The 26,933-nt window shown below is 43.7% G+C and overlaps 1 protein-coding gene across 1 annotated transcript in view; it reads left to right on the top strand.

Annotated features, from left to right (window-relative positions):
* GLI2 (GLI family zinc finger 2) overlaps positions 1-26,933 on the top strand; it is a 186,706-nt gene that overhangs the window by 43,032 nt on the left and 116,741 nt on the right. The window contains 1 exon segment of the mRNA XM_031056326.1: positions 5,273-5,435. Coding sequence (XP_030912186.1) covers positions 5,303-5,435 — 133 coding nt within the window. The 5' untranslated portion in view covers positions 5,273-5,302.

Here is a 26,933-nt window from a genome sequence, read left to right as displayed (position 1 = left end):
CCTACTGGGGGTATTTTTTGTCTCTTTTTTCCCCCCTCTCCTTTTCCTTCTTTTTTTTCTCTTTTCATTTTTTTGGAGTGATACAACATTTGCCATGGGCTGGAACTGTTTGGTGAAGCTTTCTCAGATTTCTCAGCAATTTTAGCCTTACCTTTGGGAGTAGACAGGCAGAACTTGTGTGTCTTCCTATCCTGTTTGCTGCTAGCACAGCTCCCTCCTCCCTCCCTTTGGCGGCCTGGTATTACTCTTCTCTGAGCAGGAATCAGGGTAGGAGGTAGAAAAACAGCATAACCCCTGAGCAGCTCTGTGTCCTTCTGGCCCTGCTTCTGCCAGCATGGGTTTGTCTCTGCATCCTTTCATCCCAGAAGCTGGTAGGGCCTCACCACAGAAGGTTTTTTGACAGGAAGGGGCAGGAGTGGCCCCCAGTCAGAGAGCTGCTGCCCCAGTGTACGGCTCTAATTTCCATGTGTAATCAACCCTGTAGGATTGGCCCAAGTAAACCATTCCTAAGAAATGTCAAGATGGGAAACCTTGTGTCAGGAGGACCTCAAAAGTGTTTAGTTCTGAATTAGTATTTACGCTGCTTTTACCTGAGATGGATACTCTGTAAACAGTTGTAGGTCCTTCAGCAGCAGACAGCCTGTTTGGATAGTCCCAAGATTTACTAGTGGCATTTAGACAGAAAAAGCTTTCTTTAGTAATTTGAAGCATTTGCTGATATAAAAGAAAATAGAGGGGTCAAGTTTTGCTGTGGTACAGAGCCTATGACTTCACCAGGTTAACTGCTGCTACTTCCATGTAATTGAGAACATAATTTGGCTCAAACCCTGGGAGACTGAAAAGGATCACGGCAGCCTCTGTATTAAGCCAATGTTCAGAGCAGTTGGCTCACAATGAATTTCATAAGTAGATCATGTATTCAGAAGGCTTTAGCTGTATGACACAGTCCACTGCAAAAGAAGAGATGGTGGGAGTGTGTCCTTGTTTATCTTAACTAAAGCAGCACACCAGGAAAAGCTATCACACCTGGGGTTGTACCTACACAGGAGTGGTGTGGCAGAATTGATTGTCTCCCTGTGGGTGCCTGAGCACAAACCTGGCAAGAGCTGTGCACAGGCTGCCCTTGGTCATCCCTGCTCCCATCAGTCTTGCCAGGAGCCAGCAGCAGTGGTAATGGATACTGGCTGTGGTGCTGGTGTCAGCAGCCAGCACACGTCCAGCATGTCCCCTGGAGGTGACGCCACCTCGCTGGCACTGCTAGGGCTGTGTGTGGGGAGGTCAGGTGGAGATGAACTCAGAATGAAGAGAGAATACACACTGGTCTGAGAAAGCCCAAAATATTCCCAAAAAGTGAGATGGCTTCTGGAAGCATGCTTTGGAAATCCCATTCTGCCCCTTCCATGGGGTTACCAGCCTTGAAGGTGGCACTCAGGATTGGATCTGAGTCACAGTGTCACTGGCAGTGCCTGCCCTCTGCCAGAGAGGATCACTCCCATGGTGCTGCTTAATCTTTGAGCGGAAATAGGCAAAATTGGTCATTCATTTTTCACAGAGAAGAAAAAAAATGTTTTCTGCCCTGTCTAGGGGAGGAGAGGGGGGTTTCCTGATGAAAGAACAATCCTGAAGAAGGAAATAATTGCCTTTTTTTAAAAAAAGGGTGTGCAGAGGGTATGGCTGATGAGTATCTACATTCCTAGGTTTGCCAGCAGTCCTGCTCAGGCTGATGCCCTCCAAAAGAGACAGGCATTTTCAGACAGCATTTCAGACCATTCCTCAAGCACTAGGCGGGAGGGATTGTTTTATTAGGAAAGTTTACGGCTTCTTGTTTTCCCTCAAAGGCAAATGTGACTTTGTTGTTTTTAATTCTGTTGGGATTTCTCCCTTTTAATATACAACACAGCTGTTAAAATAGCTAGGGTTGTCTAGGGCAAATCATATTGCGCTTTCCTTGTTCAGATCTCAGATGGCTGCCTTTTTAGTGTCACTGCAGAATTATATTACAGGGCATATGAATAGTGCTGGTATTAGTGTCAAAATCAATTACCCAGCCCTCCTCCTGCAGAGAAAGCTACAAACCTTAGGAAAAATCTGAGTAATCCATTCTGGTTTTCTAATTCTGAGTAATGACGGAGGGCAGAGAGTTGTGCTTGAATAAGTGCATAGGGTCTTTCTCTGTATAGTCACTCCTAAATGCATGCTCTTTACAGGAAAAAGCAGGCTCCCTGTGAAACCCTTTTTCATGCCAAATGGCTCACTGCTAAGATTAATCTGTCATTGAATTTATAAATTCTGTGTGGCACAGAGCAGCAGAAAAAGTTTAGCATCAAACAGAAAGCCAAGTATGCATTGCTTAAAAAATGAATGTTGTGCTCCTGGATAGTGTGGATTGACTGACTCCACCAATATATCTTCTTATACTGGTAATAAAAACACTTCCATAGCCTTGTGCCTCAAAGGATCTCAAAGCACTTTGCAAATAGGGCAAAGTACTATTTCCTATTTTATGGCTGTGGAAACTGGTTGCAAGAGAGAAGTTAAGCTTTTTGCCCAGGGACACTGAGGAGACTGTACCAGGTCCATGATGGGGACCCAAATCTCCAGAGTTCCAGTGCTGTGTCCTGGTCACACATGGCACCACAGGGAAGGCTGCTGGTCACCAGCTCTTGGCTGCTGTCTGTGAAACCTCAGAAGGTGGGGCATGAAATCAGTGTTGGTGCCCCTTTGCTCACTGGTCTCTGTCCTGGTCTGTGGGCAGAGGTGCTGAGCAGAGCAGGATCTGGCAGGAAAGATGCTTGTGTCTTCCTGGGCTGAGATGATCAGCTCTGGCTGTGGGGTGCTGTGAAAGGAAAATGACTTTTAGTTGCTGCTGACTTGGGGAAAAGCTTGGAACCTCATAGTCAGCCTGCTCTGCCCCAGGCACCTTTACAAAGCAAAAATAATTATAGATTTATTACCCTAAATCCTGTGAGATTAGAGTAGTTGCATTATTATTTTTTTTCTAATCTGGTATTTGAGGATTTACCTGTTTAATACAACCACTTATTACAAACACTTGAGTAATGTTTTAAATTCATAATTCATCTGAAAAGAGAGCATTACAGCTGCAAAGACCAGATTTTCAAATACAGGCATGATCTCCTGTCACATTCCAGTTGGATAAATGACACATCTGAAAAACTGGGTCCCTACTGAGGTGTCTGTGGCAGGGATGTAGAGATTTTGCTTCAGGCATCTCTGGAAAAAAACCCCATGGCTCTAATCTGCATGTTTCACAGAACAAGTCCTGTTCCCAGTTCCTTCCTTCCCCTTGCTGGCTGCTGAGCTTTGCAGTGCCCGAGGATGCTCCCTCAGCCCCGGGGCTGCCCCCAGGGTCAGGGTACCCAGAGAAGGGGGGCTGGGGCGCGAGGGCCAGCGTCTGGTTTCAGACAAAAGTGCAAAGCCTTGAAAGGAGGGACTAAGAAGAAACAGGTGGGGGGTTAGCCATAGAGCCTCTGAAGTTTATTTGCTTAACGAACAGAAGCCCAGGCTGTCAGACCTAGGTCAAATACTCCTGCAGTACGGGTGTATTTATTTCATACGTGGCCTGTAACCCAACCTGATTCCTGGATTAAACCACTGTAAAGTCCTGGCCCCAGGAACACATCCCATGCTTACCATCAAGCCCAGCACATGCCGGGGCAGGACCTTGAGGGGCCACCTCGGTATTCAGCGGAGCCTTGTGTCATCAGTAAAGCCTGTAATTGTGGGTCCTGTCATTTCCAATGTGAGCTCTGCAGTTCACAGCTGCAGACTGTGACCACAGATTCATCATTTCGTCGTCCCATTAAGGTGAGCCACGCCAGAAGGCTCCAGGGATGAGCTGCTCAGGCTGCAGCACACAGCTCCATTGTGGGACACCACTGTCCCAGAGCCCAGGCAGTGGTGACAGTCCTCCACAGCCACCATGCACCAGGTCCCTCACAGGGTGGGAATTCCTAAAATCTTTGTGCTTTAAACTTCTTAGGAGAGTTCACCTTGTAGTCCAATGTGTTCAGGAGTCAGTCAGTCCTCCAGAGCAAAGGGGGGGAAGTTTTGAATTGGCACAATGGCGATAAAACTACCTGCACACACACAAAAAAATGTTCTGGTTTCCCAGATATTTCCCCAATCCCATTAATTCCAGTAAGGCAAACAGCCAGTGTGCTCCAGAGTATTTCAGGAGATGAAAAATTTGCATTTGAAAATTTGCATGTGAAAAATTGCAGATCTGCATTAAAATTAGAAAGGAAAGAGGAATTAGCAGTGGGTTTTCCCAAGACCAGCCTGAGGCTAGTAGTGTCAGGTAACTGTGCTGGTTGTCTGCAAGGAGGAGTCAGGTGGAGACATGTGAAATCAAACAAGGTAAAATGAGGGGAACAAAGTGTTTGCATTCAGAAACAAAGTATGCCTCTTCATTTTAGAGAAACACCATTTTTACGGTAAATTTGGGATACCCATATGTTTGCTTTTAAGTCTGAATCATGCAGAAAAAAATGGTCAAAAAGTTCAGGAGCTGCTATGTTTTACCAACCTAACTTAAAAAACCTAGGTTATTTGTACTTCGGTATCTTCTTGTTTTGTGGATATTTCATGGCATTTAATTCACCATTTTTAATGGGGTTAAAGCTGTGGCTAATTTTCAGATGCAGTTGGTCAGGACAGAAGAACTTTTTTGGGAGAGAAAAGGATCAGTGTTTGTTAGACTTCACCAGTGAGAACTTGATGGGATATGGCAGACCTGCTGTGACTTATCTATAGACATGGCTGAAAAGTTCTGATCATCACACTGGTTCCATACCAGCCCACAGCATAGCCACTCACTGTGGGATAGAAAAAACCCCACTTTAAATATATGTTTATCTGTATTTTATTGGAAAATTTTTCACTGAGTTTTTTCTTAGGATGGTCTAGGTCATGTATACAATGGATAAATCCATTTTATGTGTGCAAAATATTTGTATCTCACCTATCCTATAATCCTGAGGGCCCTTTGGACCTGTAAACTTTACTGTATAGCCCAAGTTTAGCTGGGGATTGTTCTTTGGTCCTGATCTTTGTAGGTCTGTGAGAACACCCAGTCCTTTACATGCTTGTGGCCTTTGTGCCTATGTTTGCTGGAGTTAGGAACCCAGGAATTCTTTGCTGCTTGCCATTTGCTTTTGAACTCTGCCAAACCATCTTATGCTTCATGGAGTTGATTTTTTTCTGTTTTGTGAGTGGTGACCAGAATCTGGTTTTGTTTTATGTCCTGTAGGGTTCCTGAGCTGGAAGATGCCCGTCTAAGATGGAAACTTCTGCTTCAACAGCTGCTGGGAAAAAAGAAGGAAAAGGTGCTGTTCTGGAGGGGAATGGCTTTACAGAGACGGGGAAGAAACCCCCTCCTTTAGCAGCAGTGGGAGCAGCAGTGGCACAAGGAGGTACTTTGTTTTCCACAATTTGAAAGCAGCAGGGGTGTTTTTCATTAGACTGTAAGAGTTTAATAAGTATGGTGGCATCTGTCTTCCTGTGAACACGCTGAGTTTATTGGGGTTCTTGGCTGTCAGAGGATCTGGAAGCTGTGTCACTGTGTGGCATCTAAAAGTCACTGTGGTGTGATGGAGAACTGGGCTGGGGTGAGGGAGGGGATGGGCAGTGAGGGGTGGCTATGGGGGAGTTGGGACATCCCATCAATGCTTGCCACCAGCTGACTGGTGCTGCACAGTGTTGGCAGCACTGTGCCCTCCACTCCTCCATGGTTAAAGAGTCCCTGGTGGGGCTGGCTGGAGATGGGGAGCACCTCATTATCCTGGTCAGAAAGGGGTGTCGAGCTAAACAGACTGTGTGGTCTTCAGTCATCGCTGCTGGGATTTCACGGTTAGAGAGGAATTTGGGAATGTCCAGACCCAGTGCAGGAATGTTCATAAAGAAACCCCTCCACTTGCGCTGTTCCTGTTCAAGTCGGTGTGTTAAGCAAGATTTTGGTCTTGCTGCTTTTGAAGTCAGCTGGGAAGCTCTTGTGGACACCTGCAGGCATGGAGCCATTACTGGTGGATGTAACTGTGGTGTGCAGGGATGTTGCTCCTGCCTCCTCCTGCTTGCTGTGGGAGGCAAGAGCCACGCCCATCTCTGGTACACTTGTGCTGGTGGACATCCAGAGTAGTGCCAGGACTCACCATGGTGGCACAGCTGTGGGCCAGGCTGTGCCCACTGGGGAGCCACCATTGCTGCCCTCACTGGGGGCTGCTTGTCATCTCTGGACAGGGTATAAGAGACAAATTTAGTCTCCACCAGTTTGGATGTGACAGGAGACACCCCAGCTGTGTAAACTTTGCAAGCAGCTTTTTTTTTTCCTTTTTGAAATACATGCTGGTGCTAGTCAGAGTCTATCTTAAAATGAACCTGTCCTCTCCCCTTCTTCAGTGCAGGGTGGTTTTTCATCACCCCAGGAGAACAGAATGACTCTTCTGTGAACTCCTCTCTTTCTTACCCAGATTGGCTGGAGAGTTTGAGTTTTTTGTTGCCCGAGTTTTGAAGATAGCTTCTGACCAAAAAGGCTTAAATCTGCTTTATCTCTCCTTTTTTGTAAGCTTTGCTACTCAGGTTTCTTTTTCCAGTTGACCTGTGAAGATCCAGATGCATAGGATAAAGTAGGAGTGGCTAGTAATCTATCAGATTAGTTCATGTGTTTGATAAACTTTTTCTTAAAAGCAACCAGAAAGTCTTTTACAAAATTGTTTGGAGGGAAATGCAGTTTTGTGGTCCTGGATGGGTCTGAGCCACTTTCCTTGTGAGCACTGCACAAAGTGGCAGAAAGGAAGGCTTGCCAGGAAGCAGAAATAGGGGGGACAGCAATGTGCAGAAGCTTGGCATGCCCCAGCAAATCCCTGAAGAAGCAAAGGCTGTAGGAGCTACTGAGGCAGCCCACTTGAGGTATCATCTCAGTGACTGGCAGACCTGAAGAGTTGGTTGGCCCCAACGCAGTCCAAGCATGTAATAAAATTCACAATCCACAGATGTGCTGTTATGAATAAACACCTTCTCCCCACTTGGCACTTGCCTTGGGAGTGCCTCCACTAAGGAAGCATCACAACCTTTCCAGAGATCCAAATGAGGATGCCCTGAGGTGTGGAGTGTCCCATCAGTCTGTGTGGCATCCCTGGAGACTTAATTTTAAGCATCCAGTATAATATGTTCTGTTAGCAGTGTGCTCTCACCTTTGGTAAAAAGTGATTTATGGGCTCAATATTTCTCCTTTCAGTAGGAGGAAGTGGAGAAGTAAGTTGAGGATTGTTTGAAGATGTCAGGGGAATTGTGATAAAAGCGTTGTGTAATGAGATGTAAAGAGTGAAATCCGTGTCACACTGTGAAGAAAAGTGCTCATAAATGACCCAAAATGGGCAGCAGCGGAGCAGCGTGTGGCCGGGCGCTGGCCCCGGGATGCTGCAGGTGCTGCATGTGCTCTTGTGGCTCCAAGTGCTTCCCTTTGAACTCTGGCTAGATGTAGTACAGGCTCCTGAAAGCCAGCGGCATGCTTGTGCGGGCGCTTGAAAGTAGAAAAATTGATACAAAGTTGTCTTCTAACCTGAGTTAACTGCAAGGTGTGATTTAGCAGGTGATGACAAAAAGGCTGGTTAGAGATGAGACGCTACTTACATGGTATTCATGCTAATATAACATGTTTGATTCTCTAAACTAAAGTAATTACTCACAACAGACCAGAAGTATGTGTATTTATGCTCATATTTTTACAGAAGAAAGCAAATGAGGCTTGGAGATGAATTAGGAAGTTCAGCTTGAGGAGAGCATCAGCTTTAAAGGAGGGGGGCCTCTGAGCTCCCCACTCTGCTTTGGGGCCATATGAGCAAGTATTCTCATCCAAGACAGACTCTTGATTTCATTTATTGCAGAGGTTTTACTCTTTGTACTAGCATATGAGAAAGTGGCAGTGAGGCTCAGCCAGTGCTGCAAATCACCAAGCTGCTCTCCAGAGCCAAACAAATGTAATTTGCAACACATTTCTTCTCCTTTATTCTACTGAGTCACATAGAAGGAGTGCCATCAGAGCACGGTTTGCATATTTCTCAGATCATAAGGTTTTCTTTTTCCCTTGTAGGAATTAATAGATTCATAAGGTTTTATGTCTAATTAATTGAAGGAATAAACTGAATATTAGCTAAATAATTGAAGAATAACTATTTGATTATATTATTAGTTAGACTGTATTACTATAAGATAATATGTTCAGTCTGCATTTCTAGTTCCCTTGCTTTTGGCTGTTTGTCCCAAATGTTTCCAGCCTCTAACAAATTAAGTTATGGCTGTGGGAAAAGAGATCGATACTGTTGATGCTGGCAGTAGAGAAGAGTCCTTTTGTACAAAAAATTTGCATCCCAGTCTTCTGAAGCTGCCATTTTAAACATCATCTGCGACAGTTTTTTTACAGTAACTCATTGATCAGATGTTCAGAAATTGGCCTCACAGATACGACATCAGGGAAGTCTCTCCTAATTTTCTGGTTTTCCATAAATCATGTTGGCCAAGGAGTCAAAGCTCTTCTTTTCACTTGCAGTAGGGGCAGCTGTGTATGTGTGACTGAGATGGAAAGTGTTTATAATGACAGTGTGTAGGAACTATAGACAAGTTAGATCTGCAGAAGAGGCTCTTGATTTTATTGTCTCTACTTCTGGAAGGGCAAGTTAAAACAATTCAAGTTCAGAAAACCCTTCTATTGAATGCCAGAGTCCATATTACTGTGTAGGGTGGGAGGGTTTGGTGCGGAGCACCACGAGTGGGGCTGGGTTGTGTCCTCCAGGCTGGCTCTGACACGTCCTCTGTACCTACAGGCATTAGGTAGCCCAGGCACATGACTCTAGGGGAAATTTAAATGAGCCACTCTTTTAAAGGCAGAGATATTTAGGAAGATAGGTTTCTCATCTTGTAATAAAAATTAAATACAAATTCTCCTAAATGCTAACTGCCCAACTTTAACAAGGTCCAGAATGCACCTTTCCCTCTCCACCCCACCCTCTGCATGACAAAAACTCCAAGTTCCCAAATTGATGGTGTTTATGTTTGAAACATTTTTCTGATGTCTGGCTCTGTCAAGACTAATTTTAGCATTTCTAAAGCTGGGTAAAAATACAGCCTCATTACTTTGATGTCAGAGCATAGTTTACTATTAGTATATTCTGGGGTTTATCATTTTAGTCATGTTTAACACAGCTACAGCAGGCATGCACTATTAAATCTGGCTTATTTTACATTCCTGTCCGAAATTATTTATTTGGAACAATTTCCTCTCTATCAAAAGACACGGCTAATGCTGAGTTTTAATGTGTTATTTACACACAAAATAACCTATTTACAACTCAGTATCTGCCGCAGGGAGAATGAATGGGGCAGTGCTCCCTTCATCCTGTTGTATCTGAGTTTAACAATCTGGATTGCTAATAGAACCATTTATCACAGGGTGGTAATTTATTTTATGTTAGCTGCACAGGTCTCCCTGCCTCTGATCTATGGAAATACTTTGTATATAATGAAGTTCAACAAGTCATTTGGTGTAAACATGGGGAAGCCAAGCTGCAGAACTAGTAAGACTCTGGCTGTGCTTGCTTTTTTTTTTTCCAGGAGGTAACGACTCTCCTCTGATATTAAGGCTTCAGTTGATGAAATACAGCTCTTTGCCCTGTGTGTGCTTTAAAGGCAGAGTATGGGGCTTTTCTGCAGCGGATCAGAGATTGGGATGGAGTTTGCTCTCTTGATTTATGGGCTGGCAGGAATGCTTAGTTCTGCAGAAGGAGCACACTCAGCCCTTTCACAGGCAGAGGAGAAGGGCAGGGAGCACCTCCCATCGCTCTTCAGAGGTCTTCTGTAAGCAAGCCCCAAGTGGCATTGGCAGGGAGTCCTTGTGCAGTTCAGCTTGTCTTAGTGCTAGATTATGGGAAGACCATGTAAATGAGGAGGAGGAAATGCCAGCATCCCAGCACACCTCAGCGCACTGAAAAAATATATAGTCTGTGTGGCCCAAGACTCAGACAAATTAGAATGAGAACAGCCCCAATGAAGTCATCTCCTATGTCCACCCTAGAGGGGCAGGGATCTTCTTGAAGAATGTTTTTCATTCAGTTCACATTTTCCAGGAAAAGGAACATAACCAGTACAAGCACATTCTTAGTTTCCCTGCCCTGCACCGCTTTGCTATGTACATCTTAAAATACTGAGAGATGTGTTCAGCAGAAAAGCTGGGACTGGCTCCAGGGGGAGAGGGGGCAAGTGGTTAAAACTGAATGATGGGAAAGTCCTGTAATTCAGACCGAGAAATTCTCCCGACAGCCGCTGTCTATTCTCATGCATCTACTGCACAGACTTCAGTGGCCCCCACCTTGGGTAGAGCTTCAGTGCAGTGCTGCCACAAGAGCAGCAGCAATCAAGAACTGTTTCTTTGACTGTTTCTGTCAGCCTTTCATGAAACTAATTCTGTTGGGTCCTAAGGTGTATTTCTTTGCTACTGTAGCCCTTCTGAGTGGGCAGATTGCCTGCAGGCCCTTGTGTATCCGCTCATGTCCCTTTGGGCAGCTGGGCGTCTCAGATACTGGGATTGGTGCAGTGCTGAGACTGGTCCCCAGTCACAGGATATCAAGGACAGTGACAAGCTTGCCAGCTTTGCCTCATACTGGTCACCTGACACCTGCTCTTTGGGATAGTTTAGAAGGATTCGTGTAGAGATAGATGAAGTCAAAGCCATGCTGCACCATTTTTATGTTTCATGAGCAGTATCTGGAATATGGGCCTGGCAGAGAGCACTCTGGGAGCAGCAGATTTAGTTCTTCAGTTACAGTGGCAGAATTTTGATAATTAAGATTGCCACAAACTGTGCTACAAAAGCACGTCTTCTGCCTGCCCTTTCTCTTCTGTCCACAGCTTGCAATGCTGTCCCCCTAGTTTCTTCCTCAAAAGAGTCAGCCCAGGTAATCCTTTGCTTTGCTTAAATGTGTGATTGGAGTCTGACTTCTTGGTTTGTTTTCTTTTTTCCCTCATGGGGAAAAGTCCTTGCCCAGGCCTCTCTACTGACTTTGTGTGGTAGCCAACCCTGTGGGCAAAGGTGTGACCTCAGAGTGGATAACCATGAATGTTTACAGACTTTTTCATTCAAATTGCGTAGCCCTTAGATGATGCAACAGCTTTATGGTTGGACTTGATGATCTTAAGTGTCTTTTTCAGCCTAAACAATTCTATAATTCATAGCATCAGCTAGCATTCTCTAATTGTATACAGCTCCTCCACACTGTTATAGCAAAAGTTCCTATAATTTCAGCTTGTTACAGATGCAAAGGTACTTTTGAAGACAGAGTAATTTTATTTCACCCCTAACCATACTGCAGGTTTGCACGCCAAGTTGAAAAGCTTTTATGACTTTAAAATAGAAAAAGTAATTCTTCACAGGCTGGTTCTGGCATTGGTGGTCCCAACCATTAAGCATGCCTGGAAGACCTTTGTATTTTGTGAGTGTATTATATTATCATTAATAATAATTGTAATAATAATCACTTCTGCATTTCTATTACTCTGTGAGCACCATAAGTTTATTCTGGCAAATACTGGTAAGTCTTCTTCTCTGGGGACCCTGTTTAGACTTCATTTAAGTGCCCCTCAGAGAGTACCTAAATATAACCTTTTTAACTGATACTAAACTTACCTATTGTGGATTGGTCAATTGTAGTCAAGTAAGAAAATCTAGTGGTAATAATGGATTATCTCCTGGATTGTCTCTTCTGCCAGCACGTCCTCATAGCTTGGATTTTTAGTATCTCTGACAACTTTTTGCTTGAATGTCTGTGAATTTGTGCAGGTTTTATAAATAAATTCTCCCAACACCACCCATTAGCCAAGGCATCTGAGCCTGCCATAATCATGGGAGGACAAAGGATAGGAGTTATTTTGTCTAAAGTTGGCCGCCTAAGTGTTGGGTGTTTAGTTTGGGATGCTTTTGCATTAGGGTGGAGTGAATCACATTGTGCCTGCTTTATTCCTTTGAGGGCTTCATGCCTGATTTAATGTTAGGTGGAAAAATCCCAGTCTTCCCAACTTTGCCAAAATTGTGGAGTGGGGTTAAAGCGAGAAACCAAGGTGGGACTAGATTAATACTGTAAAGCCTTTCATTCATGTTCATCATTCCATAGCCTGATGAGCAGTCTGGGAGCCCTGACTGCCAGCTCTGAACTGAAATCTCATCCTTGGCTTCTCAAGTTAGAGGCAAACTCAACACCCAGATGTCAACACAGCCAGGGGGGCTGCTTCCATGAGTTGCTCCTGCTTTACACCAGGGTTGGCAAAACTAGTGTTTTAACAGCCCATTCAGAGAGATGGGAAATTTAAAATCCCCACTAAAAATACAAGGGGAAAAACCATAGTAAATTCTCAAAGCTACAAAAAAGCTCCTAATAATAACCCAAATGAAGGCTATTAATGCAAAAGTAAATAACTATGTTAAGGGAAGCAACTAGAGAGGCCAGTTGTGTAAATCACTTTAAGGGGAATGAGCCTTAGATAAAATCCATCCTTTTATCACACAGATTAGGTCTACCTTTGGATGCTAATAATTGATAGGGTTTGGCAGAGCATTCCATGGCTGCCTGCACAGAGCAGTGGGACTGCTCCTGAGATCAGACGAGTGGCAAAGAAAAATGTTCCTAGAAATGCTGTGCATCCAATACCAGCACCAAGAAACAGGGCTTTTATTCCCAGCACCCCCTAAAGAAATGGCCCTGAGAAGGCATCCATAGACCTTGCAGTGAAAAGAGGACTTGGCATTGTACCTCATCTTGTTAAAATGCCCCTCATGAAATCAGGTTGTCTGTTTTCATGGTTTTGTGTGGTGATGAGTGAGGTGCAGAGGCCTGAGAGGACATAGCCAGTTCCACTGCGCTATTTGTTTTATTTTTTATAATTAGAGAAGATAATTATGCTGTATGGTGGCTTCTGGGAAGCCCAGGGCTTGTGGGGGATTTCTTGCGTTGTGCAGCCCCCGCAGAGCCTCAACACTTCAGCATCTGTCAGCCTATGAACATCCTGGCAAGACAGGGAGATGTCATTGCTCCCATTCTGCAGACAGGGAGCACAGGGTTTTTTTTTCCAGGGTCAAAGTGGCTGAAATGGGTTGAGCTGCTTCAGAGGGATGTCAAGAAGTGATTATCTCTGGGACTTCAGATGTTCATGTGTGGTGTACATGGGACGTCGATAATAGTACAGAGGTCTTAGCCCAGGTTCCTTGGTTCACCATATCCACTAGCAAGCCCTTCCTCTCTCAATGATATGCCATGTAATCATGGTCAGATGACTCAAATCCTCATGCCCATCTGCCAAACGGAGGCGTTGTTTCTTTCCCTTCGGGAGAGATGAGCACAAGTTGTGTATGCATCATCCAGAGCCTCTGAGAACATCACGATGCAGCAGTCAGCTCCATTCCTCTTGGTTGCATAAGGGTATGAAAATGCTCAGTAGCACAAATAGGTTATCACTGAAATTAAACTAACTCAGCAGTGCCTTTGTTCAGTACCTAGCACAGTGGGCTCATAATTAGAGACTACAGATTTTTCCAGAACCAAGTGAGACAAAAATTGCAGAAACCTTAAATTCGGAAATAAATTGATATCCCATGAATTCTGTGTGGGGACTATGCTTGACAGGATGAGTTCTCTGATCTTAATGGTAATGACAGAGAATAAAACCTCAGCCAAGATTGTAAATTTAGCTCTTGAAGGAATGAAGGGGATATAGTATTTTCATGCAAACTTCTTCAGAATTATGTTAAACTCATGACTTGACATGTGTTGGAAAATGACCTATGCTGGGTGTTCTGTGACTCCCATAGTAGCTGGATTGAAATCAGGCAAACCTTGCTGGAAAGAACTGAGCAAAACTTTGGGCACATAGGCTGAGTCCAAAATGAAAACTAAAAAAATTGAATATGATCCCACATGATCACAAACTTGACTGAAATCAATTCTGCCTTTTCTGTAGTTTGTTAGAGAGCTCAGTGGGGGTTCTCTCCTCTTTTTTTTTATACCTCTTTCCTCCTCCTGGAATCCCAGATATTTTTAAGATCGTCCCATTGAAAATGCTTCCAATTGTAAGTAAATCATAAATAAGAACGGGAGCATTATAAGCAAAATATTTCTATTTACTGCCATCAGTATCTGTTTTTTAAAATACAGTGACATTTTCAGGGATTGAATGGTGCCATTTTAGCCAGAAAGCTGTTCTATTCCGTTCTCTTTTCTTACAGTGATCAGCTCTTGACTGACAGATTTTCAGAAAAAAATCACAGCTGGCAACAGATGCATCCTTAAATAAACAGTTAAAGTAGATGTTTTGATGGCTTCAGTTGTATTGATATAAAAGATCAGTGTCTGACATTCCTGAAAACTATCCAATAGAGGAGGTATCTTCTTCTAAGCCTCTGGCCTTGTGTGTGCTGCTTCAACAATGGTTTAATCTTTTAAAGAAAGCCGAGGTTTTATGCACCTCTGAGGATGCTCTGAGCTAAGGGAGAGTGATAGGGGATCAGCACCACTGACCCTGGAGCCAGAATGTTGGGTAATATTTAGATTTTTCTGAAATTAAATTTTTATGTTTGTGAGGTGATAAAATTACCTTTCTCACTCAGTTTTTCTACCTGAGACTCACCCTGGTTTATGGCTACTCTTTGTGGGATGGACCAGCAGAGATGGGGGGAATTTCTGGCTGGAGTGAATGTCCCTGTCCTGTGTTAATGTGTGCAAGTGCCTTCTTGCAAGCAAGGCTTGAGGTTGAGCCAAATCTGTTTGTGTCGGTTTGCAGGTACAGCTGATGATGTTCTTTCAGAGGCATTTACAGCCACACTATAAAGTAAAACCAGAGAAACACAAAGGTGAGGACTTTAGGCATTGGTTTGCACGTCCCGTTTTAACGAGAGGAATTATTATGTGTTGTGGGAAGCTGATCCGACTCCCAGAGGCTGCTTGTGTGAAGATACCAATTTTTTGGTGGCTCCCTACAGTGAGGGCACAGAACTGAGCCTGGAGAAAATTAGTTTCAGTTCCTGACGAAGTCCCAAACTTCCTTCATGATTTTGGGAAAGCTGCTTGACTTCCCTTTGCTCCCTCATTTATATAATGAACTCGGGTTGTTCTTTGGGCCTCCAGGCCCATCCATCAGCATCTGGTTAGCATGTTTATGGCATCAGTCACAAGGAAACACTTAATGGGTCAGACTGTGGGAGGTTACCATTTCCTACTCCCCACCACCTGCAAGAGGGTGCTGCTGCCCCTGGGCCCTGCCTTACAAGGGTGACCTTGTTCATATGTCTTAGGTGTCACATATATTGTCCAAAGGGAACAATAAAACAGTTTTTTAGGGTTGGGGAAGATAAGTTTTAGTTCTTACAGTGAAGGTGTTTTCAATATCTGCAGTGGAGAGACCATTTGGGGATATAGAGATTGAGCGTATTCCAAAGGGCCATGCTTGCTCTGAAGTGAGAAAGCTTTTCAGGTGATCTTACCTGGAACTCAGCTGGAGAACATCAAGTTGTTAATACCAACTTGTAAATGTAAATATTCAGTATCAAAACAAGAGAAAATTATTTCTCTTAGTTCAAAACAGTTTCTTATGTAAGTAGTCTGTGGGTGAGCTCCAAATACCTCAGTGGGATTTTGGACACATCTGGATGAATTTATAGAAACCACGGAGAGCTTCATGGTTTACCCTGACCCAAGCAATAGATACCCAATAGACATATATATTCACCCATTGTAGCAATAGACAGTGATCTTAGCAAAGTCCTTTGTAATTAGACTCTTGGATTCTAGGTGATGGAAGGATAAAATCATTGTCATGGGATAACAGCTTCAGAGAGAAACTTAGTTTCAGCTTACCTTCCCATTAGTCTGCTGTGCACAGGCAAGCTCTAATACTGTAATCAGCTGCAGAGGAGCTGGCAGTGCTTTTGTTTGGTGTGATTTTTTTCCCTTTGAAAACTCCAGAGGAACTTTCCTGTGCTGTTAAAAAGACATCCTTAAAACATCTTTACTGCAGGGTCCTGTGTTTCAACTGCTGGAGCAGTGACTCTTAAAATAGATATGAGATGACTGAATGTGTGAAAAACATTTGCATCTCATATTCTGAGATCTGTGCATTCTGCATCACTTATGCAAGCAAGTTACAAGGGTTGAGAGTTTTGCAAGTTCTTTTGCTGCTTTTAATTCCACTCAGAACAATGTCTTTGCAGGTGAAATAAGATCCAAGGCTGCCTTTTGGTCACATAGAGTCACTGACACTTGAAACAGGCTGGATTTATATGTAGTTACGAAAAAATATATAGCAAAATTAAAGTTTCAGACACTGAGTTCACATGCATTGCCCATTGTAAAGATAAGTAACGGCTGTTATAAGAACACTTAAATGGTTACCTTTGGGACATAAAAGGGATCTTTGAAGACAGTAAGTCTTAATACAGAAATGTTTACTCATAAAAAATACATTTGGAATGGGGGAGGGGAACACATTTCCTATTAATGTGGGGTTTGCCTTTTATGGCAGGTTGTAGCAGGTCTTTAACCTCTGTAGCACTTGAGTGAGGATAGAAATGAGCTTCTCTAAGTATCAGCCCAAAGGGCCTTTCCTCAGTGCCTGTATCTGCAGTGGTTTAAGTTTATTCTTCCTTTCTGTGACCATAATGAAAAACTATTCTTTTCCAGCCTCAAATCCTTCCCATAGTTAAGTCCTGAGGGCAGAATAGAAATGTCCTCCTGAATTTGCTTCACTTAACCTTGTGTTTTGTGAGATACAGGGCTGATAGCCCAAACCAATGGGGATTTGAAGGCAGTGTCAGCTGAATAAGGCACGAGAAGAGAAGAAGGAATTGACCCTTGAAAGCCATGGTTATAGATACCACAAAGAAGGGTTGATGTCTCTCTAGACACTTGCAAAGGGTGCAGCTCTGCCCAGCATTCCCAGTCTGCACATGAAGTGGATGGTGGCTCATGTCACCTGTGAATTTTCTGGTACCAGTATTGCGGGTAGTTTTGAAATTATTTTTCCAGACAATTATTGTGTTCAGTGAGGCAAAAGAAAATGCCAGGAATATTTGATCAGTGTGAACTCCATAACTAGGGAGGATGTGATTTCTGCTTCAAAGTGTTGCAAAGTTATTACTCGATGGGGTAGGACGCAAGGTGCCAGTAACTCAGAGCAGTAGAGAGGCTGAGAGTCCTTTATGGAAATCATGGTGGACTAAAGTCAAAAGGCTTTACTCAGATACAATGATATACAGAGCAGCAGAGTTAGCCTGGACAAGTTGTGTGGGAGGAGGGCTGAGCTGTGCAGAGGGATCTGAAGGCCTTTGACCAGCTGCTATACAGAGATGTGAGAAACAAGAATCTAACAACAGGGTTTGAGCCAACAGACACCATTTTGTGGGATCCTCAAGAGGAGAACTTGGTAGCAAAGGGAAAAGTTAGGAAATATTACACACTCAGAAGTGTAAGATGAAATTGGCTGGGTGCAGAAAAAGACAAAAGGTCGATAAGCTGGAAAAAAGTACATGTTGTGAAGATGAGGTGAGATGACTGGATTTCTGATGAACCTTTTCACTAAGCCCATGGCCCAGTGCAAAATTAGTTCTTCACATGCTAGTGACAGGGCAGAACGATTGGTGGGCTTTGTTATTCTTGTTCCAGAACATCATGCTCGTCCAGGCAGTAATCATTTTAGGTAAGTAACAGAAATTAGGTTTTAAGTCACATACTGACCTGTCTTTGTAATTAGTACAGCGTGTTCTGGTCACGTAATGAGAGAGAAGACAGATTAAATGAAAGACAGGCAGGATTTTCATTCAGGAAATTGGTATGGTAATGACAGATATGGAGTCTTGGCATGTTTCAGATAGGCTTCGTCTGGCCTCTTCAGGTAGCAGGTACAAGCACGGCGCTCACTTATATTCACCCAGTCAAGCATGAGGAGGTAACAAGTTCTCCAGGGAGGCTGGTATTTAATATCTGCCAGATGCCTGCTGGAGAATACTAATACAGATCCCAGATTTAGCGTGCCCTGGGAATGCAGATGGTTGGTAGCAACGTGCCTGGCCCAACAGCCATATCTCCCTTAGCTCTGTCCGTGGCAGAGCTGCCTGGGTTTTTATCCCCTGCTGTTTGGATTGTAAAAGTGATGACTTGGCCAAAGAAGCCTTTTCTGACTTCCCTGGGAGAAGGGTTAGCAGGCAAGAGAGGGAATGACCCTGGAGTTTCTGTTGGGATGTCACACTCGTGGGCAGGGGGACTGGCAACATCAATTCCCCTGGATGTCACTTGGACCATTCTCTTGGGCAGGACAAGCCAAGTGCTGTGAGGCAGTGAGGGCCGCAGGGAGGATTTGTGCTCGAGGAGAAGCTTCAGCCAGCTCCTGCAGTGTGTGTATTCCCCTCTGAGGGCCACAGGGAGGATTTGGCTCGAGGAGAAGCTTCGGCCAGCTCCTGCAGTGTGTGTATTCCCCTCTGAGACCACAGCAAGGGCAGAGGGAGGGTGGCAGCGCTGTGGAGATCCCGCAGCTTGTCCTCAGGCTGCAGCAGGGAAGGAACTGGTATGAGTTTCACTTTCTTACCAAATAAAGGGAAAAAAGCCCCAAACCCCTGCAAGGCTACATATAAATCAGGGCAATAAAACTGCCGGTGGTCATGATCAAATTATGTGGTCTAAATCTATATAAAAGAACTGGAGCAGGTTCAGTGCAGCCCTAATGTCCTTCTTGCTGTAAACAGTGAATGGGGGGTGAGGAGAAGGAGGAAGGGCAGGCACTGGGCTCCCAACACCAACACACCGGGGAAACAATTTGCTGAGGTGGTTGAACTACATGTTTTCAAAATCTGTTTGTGTCCATAAGGGTTTAAGAAAAGGATGTCGTCTGCTTACTCGGTAACTTGTGTGTGGCCTGTGAGTGGTTTCAGATGCCGGGCCAAAACCAAATAATCTCTCCTTTTAGGAAATTTGAAAAGTATGCATGCATCCCAAAAAAGAACAGAGATTTTCACTGATGTCCCATGCTCGAGCCACAACGCCTTGTGTAATTGTGTCACTGTGTGCTGTTGAGATGGGGAGAGAGAGATTGCTGAGCCATCTCTGCTGGAAACAGAGACCAGATATGACTTGGGCTTTCATGAGACTGAGTCAATGGGTTGTTTTTAATGAGAGAAAGAGCTACCAGGGTACCTTCTATATCTTCAGAATTTAGCTGAATGCTGCAAAAATGTCCATATTAGGACATGTTCCTTACTAGAAGTGAAAAAACAGAACTAATGAACTTTCACAGTAAGAAGAACTTGTAGATGAAGTTGAAATTTCTGATGGTGTAGGAGAATTTTAAATTGAAGGGTTTTGCTTCTTTTCTGACTATCCTGGTCACGCTGATGAGTTCATAAATCTCTGGTGTTTGACTAATATACCAAGGATCTGCACTGTCCTACTCAAAAGTGGTAGCAGCTGTCAGAATTAATTAAGGGCTGTATTAGAGAAGAGCAGGGAGAGCAAGAGGGGTCTTTCAAGTCTGGCAGCCACCGCTTTCAGAGGAAATGGGCAGAGACTGCATACATGCAGCTGAAAGCCAGCGTGACTCCCCATGTCTGCACAGCAGCTCCATGGGGCCACCAGAAGGTGTGAAAGACTCCTTGGCTGGAGGGAGAAACTTAAAATTTTCTGGGGCATGGGGGTAAAAGAAAAAAAAAGCCAAGAAGCTAAAGGCAGTAGCAGGTTTAGGCACAATCCATCGAAGACCACTGCAGGAACCAAGAAATTTAATAACCTGTTATATTTATGTAGCACATTTCATCCTCAAAGCGTTTTGCGAACTTAATGATGTGCAAACTATGTGCACACGTATCCTTTCATCTGCCAACGACTGTAGCCGCCTTCAGTGTGAAGCCTGATGATGGCTGCCTAGCCATCACAACAGTGTAGAACAGCAAGTGGAAAATACCTGAAGTGCAGGAAGATTTAGGGAGGCAAAACATAACCTTTGGGCAAGACAAAGGGATTGAGAACACTTGTGCTGGCAAAGTGCACATATCTTCTGTGACTACAGTCGATCAGATCTTTTAGCAATCCCATCAGATAGAGCTTTCTTTCGGGAAAGCTGGAAAATTCACCTTAGCTGTCTGGAAATCTGGTGTGAGCTCTCTTTTGTGCCAGTTGGCAGGCTCCCACCTCAAAAAGTAGTTGCTGACTCTGACTCACATGAGCTGCTTTTCCACCTGAGATCCAGTGGGATCAGATGACAATGTTCTACAGATGGCCTTGTGATGTTGTCCATTTCTTGAATTCCACTTAATGGCATTCTCATCTCAAAGGAAGGGTGTTTATTTTTTAGAAGGGTCAGTAAGTGAGCGTTAGAGATCCTGGGAGAAGTACAAGTTGATAGCATCTCAAATTTGTCAGGAAAGGGAAAAAAAAAGTGCCACACCAGCAGTTCTGCCCATTATATTCCCAAGGAAGTTCTGTATTGTCAGGCGTGATAGTTTTCAATGTCACCCTCCCTGTAAGAGTTTTGGTGTGCCATCTAATCCCCCAACCTAATGAGTTCTGCAGGGATGCACCATGATAACTAAAGATCATTTACCTGAATTGCTTTTTAATTTCTGGAATGGGAAGCTGCTTGTGCAGCAGGATAATTACATTATAATTTACAGCAATCCAAAATCAATAAATTTAGTCATATTGGGATAGAGAAGGAGGATGAAAATCCCCCCCACCATTAAATTATTTTACACTCTGTACTTGATGATCCAAGAACTCAACAATAAACTTTGGGGGATGGGAAAGAGGGTTGGAGAATCACTGGCTTCCTGAGGCTGGCCAGTAAATCAGTTTTGTCCAGCAATTTCTATAGTAAAATAACACATGGTGTGTTTGCAGAAGAGGGCAAATACAGCAGATAATGTCCTTTTTTCTGATTTATATTAATTATGGAATATTGAAGGAGAGAAAATGCTTTGTGCTCTCTGGCCCCTTATTCCAGCGGGGAAAAGCTGATGAGCCACCACCAGCTACAAGCTAAACCTGGGCATCTACCTGAGCTCTGCTCCCTGCCTCAATGTGACACTGGAGTTGAATAATTATTGGGATGACCCACTAAGGGAGCTGGTGGGGTTTCAAGCTCTTGATATCTTCATCAAGATAAGATTGGAAGCTTTCCTCCAAGTTAGTATTTTTGCCATGTACGAGCTGTTTGGCTCATTGAGTCATCTCTAATAAGGAGAGTGGGCTGCGCAACATCAGAGTATCGTGAGCTTCCCTGTCCAGGAAGGGCCACTTGAGGGATGGGTTTTTCTTTGGAGTGTTGAAAACACAGTAGAGCTCTGGTCATTGGAAAGACTGAAGGCGGAGGGATACCTTCCAGTGAGAAGGTTGGTCTCAGCTGGTCCTTGCACCTGCTGCCAGCACCTCTTTGGTGCAAGCCAAGCCCTGGCAGCAGCAGTGCCAGTGTAGCCCCTCCCTGGGCCACCAGCCCTGTGCTGTCCGCAGTGCTCCATGTTTTCAGGGGTCCACCCAAGACTCAGGTTTGGTTCTGGCAAGTGAGAGGAATAGCAAATAGACACAGGTAGCCCAAACACACCCCTCCCTGATTTAAGAGAAATATTATTTGAGCAGACAGTTCAAAGGAGTTCAGTTGGGCACATGGCGATTGGAGCTGTGGTTTGGTCTGGGTTTTTTTCCTTCTGTTTTCTTTAAAAGAAAGTATCCTGGTTGTATTAGATCCCACCCATCTCTTCACTGCTGAATTTATCTCACAGGGAGATGTATTAGATGTTTCTGGACTTCCCCCGCTCAGACTGACTCAATTTTATTTTTCCTTTGAAACCACAGAAAAGCTGTCGATGCTGCACCCAAAAAAGGATGTTGTATGAAAAGGAAATCACTTTGTCTCTTGTATTTGAGGAGGATTATGATCTGGCATGACCTCATTATGGGTTAGGCGAGGATATTTCTGGAAATACTAATTAAATACTTTTTCCTTCCCTTGTGCCCTTGCAGCAAGTGTAGACTTTATAACAAGAAAAAGAGGGGAAAAAAAGCTGTCTGCAAGGAATTTTTTCAAGCTTTTTCTCCAGTCAAATGAAGGAAGTACAGTTGCAGTCATGATAGCAATATTACAAGCTATTAAACAAAATTTTCCTAGTTGTGATGAACTAGAGGAAAATAATTATCTGAAAAAAGACAGTAAATGTGGGATTCTTTTGGTGCTTTGTCTATACCTGACTTCAGGAGTCTGAATTGATCTTGTTATTTCAGCAAGATCACTCTGAACTGCCGAAAACATCCTACCTTGTGCAGTTTTTTTGCTTTAGTTGCCCTCCCCCAGTAAAGTTCAGTGAGCACAAGCAGTAGTGCACAGCCCCACAAAGGATCCCATTGGCAGCAGCCGGTGGTGAGCTGGGACATGGACTGCAAATTTGTTACACTGGCACAGCCAGGGATGAAATTCCATGGTACCATGTTTTAATGTATTTATTAATGGATATTCTCCTGTTATTTCTCTTGGTGGCATTTTCCTCCTGGGCTTACCCATTTTGCTCTCAGAGATCTGTTCTCAACTTGTGGCATTTCAGTGAGTTATAACAGCTCTGAATCCTGCCCTGACTGTCTGAGCTGTTTCTTATTGAGGTCGGTGGGAGTCTTCACTTAACTTCAATGGGAGTTGGACTTGGCCACTGACAAAATGTCTTCAAAAATTGCCTTCAGCAAATAAGCTTGTAAATGTTAGCACTAAAATAGTGACATGCAGGCCCAAATATGTCTGTATTGAAAACAGATGCTATCAGATAAAAATGTGTTCCGACAAAACCTTCCGACATCATGATGAAGAGGCTGTAAAGATTTTTTAAATTTTTTGATCATATATTTAGCACTTTGGTTTGCTGTTCTGTTGTGTGGCACACAGGATTGAGTCTAATGTGGCAAACACCAGACTTGTTTGAACGAGCGGTCGGTGGCTTTTGTTTCCGGTTATTGTTCTAAGTCTAGAGATGTGGTTCTTCATTTCCATGTGAATGTGAGATTTTGTCCAAATTTCAGTATTCCTCTGGTATGTAACAATATCCAGTCCTGCATGTTGTTTAAAGTCTCATTGCCTCCATGGGAATGAAACAGGACTGCTATATTACAGCCAAAGGAGGGAAATGGATGCTTTCTCACAATAACTTCGGGAATTGTTTCTTGACACGCAAAAGCACAACCTTGCATTGAAATACTGCAAATAGAGAGAAGGTGTGAGGGAATTGGCCACATTTTTACACTTTTGCTCTCTCTGTACTTCACAATGGCTAAGGAAAAATGAAAGCTGTGGTTAGGGTGGCTTGGGGCAGCTGATGAGTGGACCATGGCTTGTCTGTCATCAGCATTCTCAAGTGCTGCACTTGAGTGATGGTTAAGGCAAATGGAACTGGGTGATGGCTTAAATGCCTGTTGTAAATTGTCGAGTCCCAGGAGTGGATTGATAACGGATAACTTGACTCAAAGCAAAGCAGGGGCATCTGTGGAAGTGGTAACTCCATCAGCCATCCCAAGCCCTGCTGTCTCCGCCTGTCAGAGAGCCAGAGACACCTGGCCTTCAGCAGAAGAAAATGAAAAGGTTTTATCCTGGCTCATCTGAGGTGATTGGTCTAACCATCTCCATTCTCCAGATTCAAGTCAGTAATGTTTGAGAACTCCACCCATCCACATGGGTGATGCAAATGCTGTTGTTTCCTTTGTTTCTGGTTCTCTTGCAGAAGCAGGTCTTTGTAGGGGTAAAAATCAAAGCTCTTCCTCTAAAGTCTATTAAAATGATTTCTACTCATTGCCTGGAACAGAGAAATATTTGTCAGGGAAAACCTTCTTGGGGAGCTAATGGAAGCTGGAGCTCAATGGATAAAACATTGAGATGAGCTGGGGTTTGCCAAGACAAACACTTGGACTTTTCCAGACCAGTGGGACATACTCACATACTCATATCAAGGTGTCTTGATGGGTCCCTGTGTGCCTGTGTGTGTGGTGGCAGAAGCAGCCTTCTGGTGGTGCAGCTTTTTGCCTTTCTTTTTTTTTTTCTTTTTTTTTTTTTTTTTTTGACCAAAGCATCTGTCTGTGCTCAGAACTTCAGCGGGGCGGAGCAGAGTATGCAGGAAAGGAACTAAGACCTATTGCACTGCAAGGGAGCTGAAGACATCCACAGTGCTTTGCAAATTGGATGTGGGGTAACTGGTTCAGCCTGGACCCATTATATCAAGGGGAGGAGCACAAAGAAGCACTGTGCAGAGAGTTAACCATGCCACAATATTTTTGCCTTTGCAAGAGAAGGGGTCCTATTCTTCCTGTTAGCCTAGAAGGCTTTTGAGAAGCTTTGACCTTCTTCCTCTCCAGCTCTTGAGCTGAAGTAGGGCTGTTCCTTTGGGTACATGCACTTGTAGGATAAAGGTGCAGATGGTTCAGGTCCTGGTCACTGCTGTTACAGCATGCTGTGAGACTAAATCACAGCTTGGCACAGCCACTGAGCCCAAGCCGATTATGTGAAAAAGTAACACATAAGCAAATTCAGGGTGAGGCAGAAGAACAGTATGGGATTTAAAAATCTCAGCCCTGTTATTAATTTCTCTGGAAAAGGTGAACTAATGATACCACTTTTAATTCATTAGTATTTAGGCTAAAAATATGTTGGCTTTGAAATAAAATGATAAAGTAAAGGGGAAGATGTAATAAAATCTCCCCCCGACTTCTCCTTTTAAAGAAATGTTTTGCACAAAGACAATTCACTGATTAGAAATGAAAAGTTGTGGTCCTGTGGGGCCACGTTGGAATTACTGCATACCACTTGTCTTTGAAATCAAGGCCTCCAACCTTAATGTCCAGGTGGGGAATTCCGGTGGCTTTACTCTAATCCAGGCAAATCTGAAATCCAACCCTGTTGGGAGGAAACAATGTGGGAAACAGATTCATCTTGATCTCGGCTTTGTGCCTTGGAAAACGATTAAGACCAACTGTTAAGCAGCTCCCGATAGAGTTCACAAACCTGCCGGCCTCTGTGTGACACAGATTTCTCAGTTCAGGCTTCACCCCTTAAAATAACAGATGGAACTGATATGGTTAAGCTACAAAGAAGTGGGTTTCCGTTATTCCCCAGTTGTTTAAATATTACTTTTGTTGTTGGAAATTATTTTTAATCTGATTGATTTGCTGCAATTAATTATTTTCCACTTTCTATTGTTACTTTAACAAAATCAAATACAAACAATTTAATGCTACTGACAGGCAGTCTCTCTGACTTCTGTGAGAGCGCTGTCCTGATACACTAAATCCTGTGCAGCATTGCAGAGGTCACACACATGGTCCTATCAAACTCACCCAGTGGGGATCCTTCTGTGCCCTTTTTCCTGTCCTGATCTCAGTCAAGATAACTGGTTTTATAGCAGCTTTTGAGGATTTCAAAGTGATTTAGAAAATCAAGTCCTTTGAGGTAGAAAAGTATTCATATTCTGCACACAAATAGAAGTGGGAAGCAGAAAAGCTGCTCTTTGTTAAAGCTTATTTGGGCAAATCCATGAAGAAAACCAGGGACTCACAAGTCCATTTACTGAAGCAGTTGTTAAGAAAATATCCTCCAGAGAACCTGCTTCTATAAAATTTCAGAGCTGGTGAATGCTGGAAGAACATCCTGGCCTTGCAGAAGCCTCCTGGAAATGAACCTTAGAAAGTTTGGAGGTCTTTATGTTCCTGCAACACTGATTAAGGGATGGTGTTAAGAAAATAGTAACCAAACATTCATGTAATCTTTGTTATTCTTATTTTTCCTATATTTATTGGATGTGGTTACAATCAACACCCATGGGTAACAAAACTTGTTGCTGGTTTGATTCTCGAGTAATTTTGCAAGTAGTTACTAGCAGATTTGTGAAGTTTGGCACCAGACTATGCTATTTAAGGGTGGGATTTCAAAAGCTTCCAATGGAATTTGGAGCAGAGATCCCTCCGTTTCTCCCCTGCGAATAGACGTTTTGTTCTTTATAGTGGATTTATCATTATTGCAGTTTTGGCAAGAATGTATCAGCAAATTTTGTTTAACACCATTCCTCAGCATTCCATTACTTAAAAGGCATGGATTGCTTTGTTCTCCATTTTTAGACAGCCCATCCAGTAGGTGATTTTTAAAAGTGCAATTAAGTGTGCAGTATTATGCACCTCTTTTACACCATGTCAAGGATAAAGGGATTGATTCTGCTCTTCTTTTTCTTTTTATACTGAAGGTACTTTGCTACAGTTCTGTGTGTGTGTCCACCAATCCAGCTCCATGCTGTAAGCATAGTTCTTATCTCTTGCTAGGACCAGGAGGAGCCAAGAAAACAGAAGATTCATAGAATGGTTTGGTTTTGAAGGGACCTTACAAATCTTTTGTTCCAAACCCCCTGCCATGAGCAGACATAATTTCCACTAGACCAGGTTGCTCAAAGCACCATCCAGCCTGGCCTTGAACACTTGAAGAGATGGGGTAGGTGCCACTTCTCTGCAAGTCCCTTCCAGCCTTAAAATTGGGGCAGAAAGTTTTGTCAGTTTATCACGGGGGAATGTTTCTCCCATTAGTGGGGGTCTCAAGGTCAGGTTTTCCTCTTTACCAGCCCCTTTTTGTCCAAAGACTGCTCCATTACACCCCTCGGAGGCTGCCCAGACACCACACATTTGAGCTGAAACTGGAGCTTTCTGGGTTTGCATGGTAGCTTGAAGACTCATCTGCAGCTCCACTCCCAGTGTGGAGCAGGGTAAAGCCTTCCACTAATCTGTTTGAGGGTGGAGGCCAGGCTGTGCTCTGCTGCCTGCAGGCGCTCCTGCTGATTCTCCTTGCAGGGTTCCGAGCCCCTTCTTCACCAAAGAGCAATCCCTACCCCA

Source organism: Geospiza fortis, unplaced genomic scaffold (genome assembly GCF_000277835.1).
Source record: "Geospiza fortis unplaced genomic scaffold, GeoFor_1.0 scaffold112, whole genome shotgun sequence".
In the NCBI taxonomy this organism is placed as follows: Eukaryota; Metazoa; Chordata; class Aves; order Passeriformes; family Thraupidae; genus Geospiza; species Geospiza fortis.
Note: the sequence above shows the minus strand (reverse complement) of the source record. Positions and strands in the feature narration are given on the sequence as shown.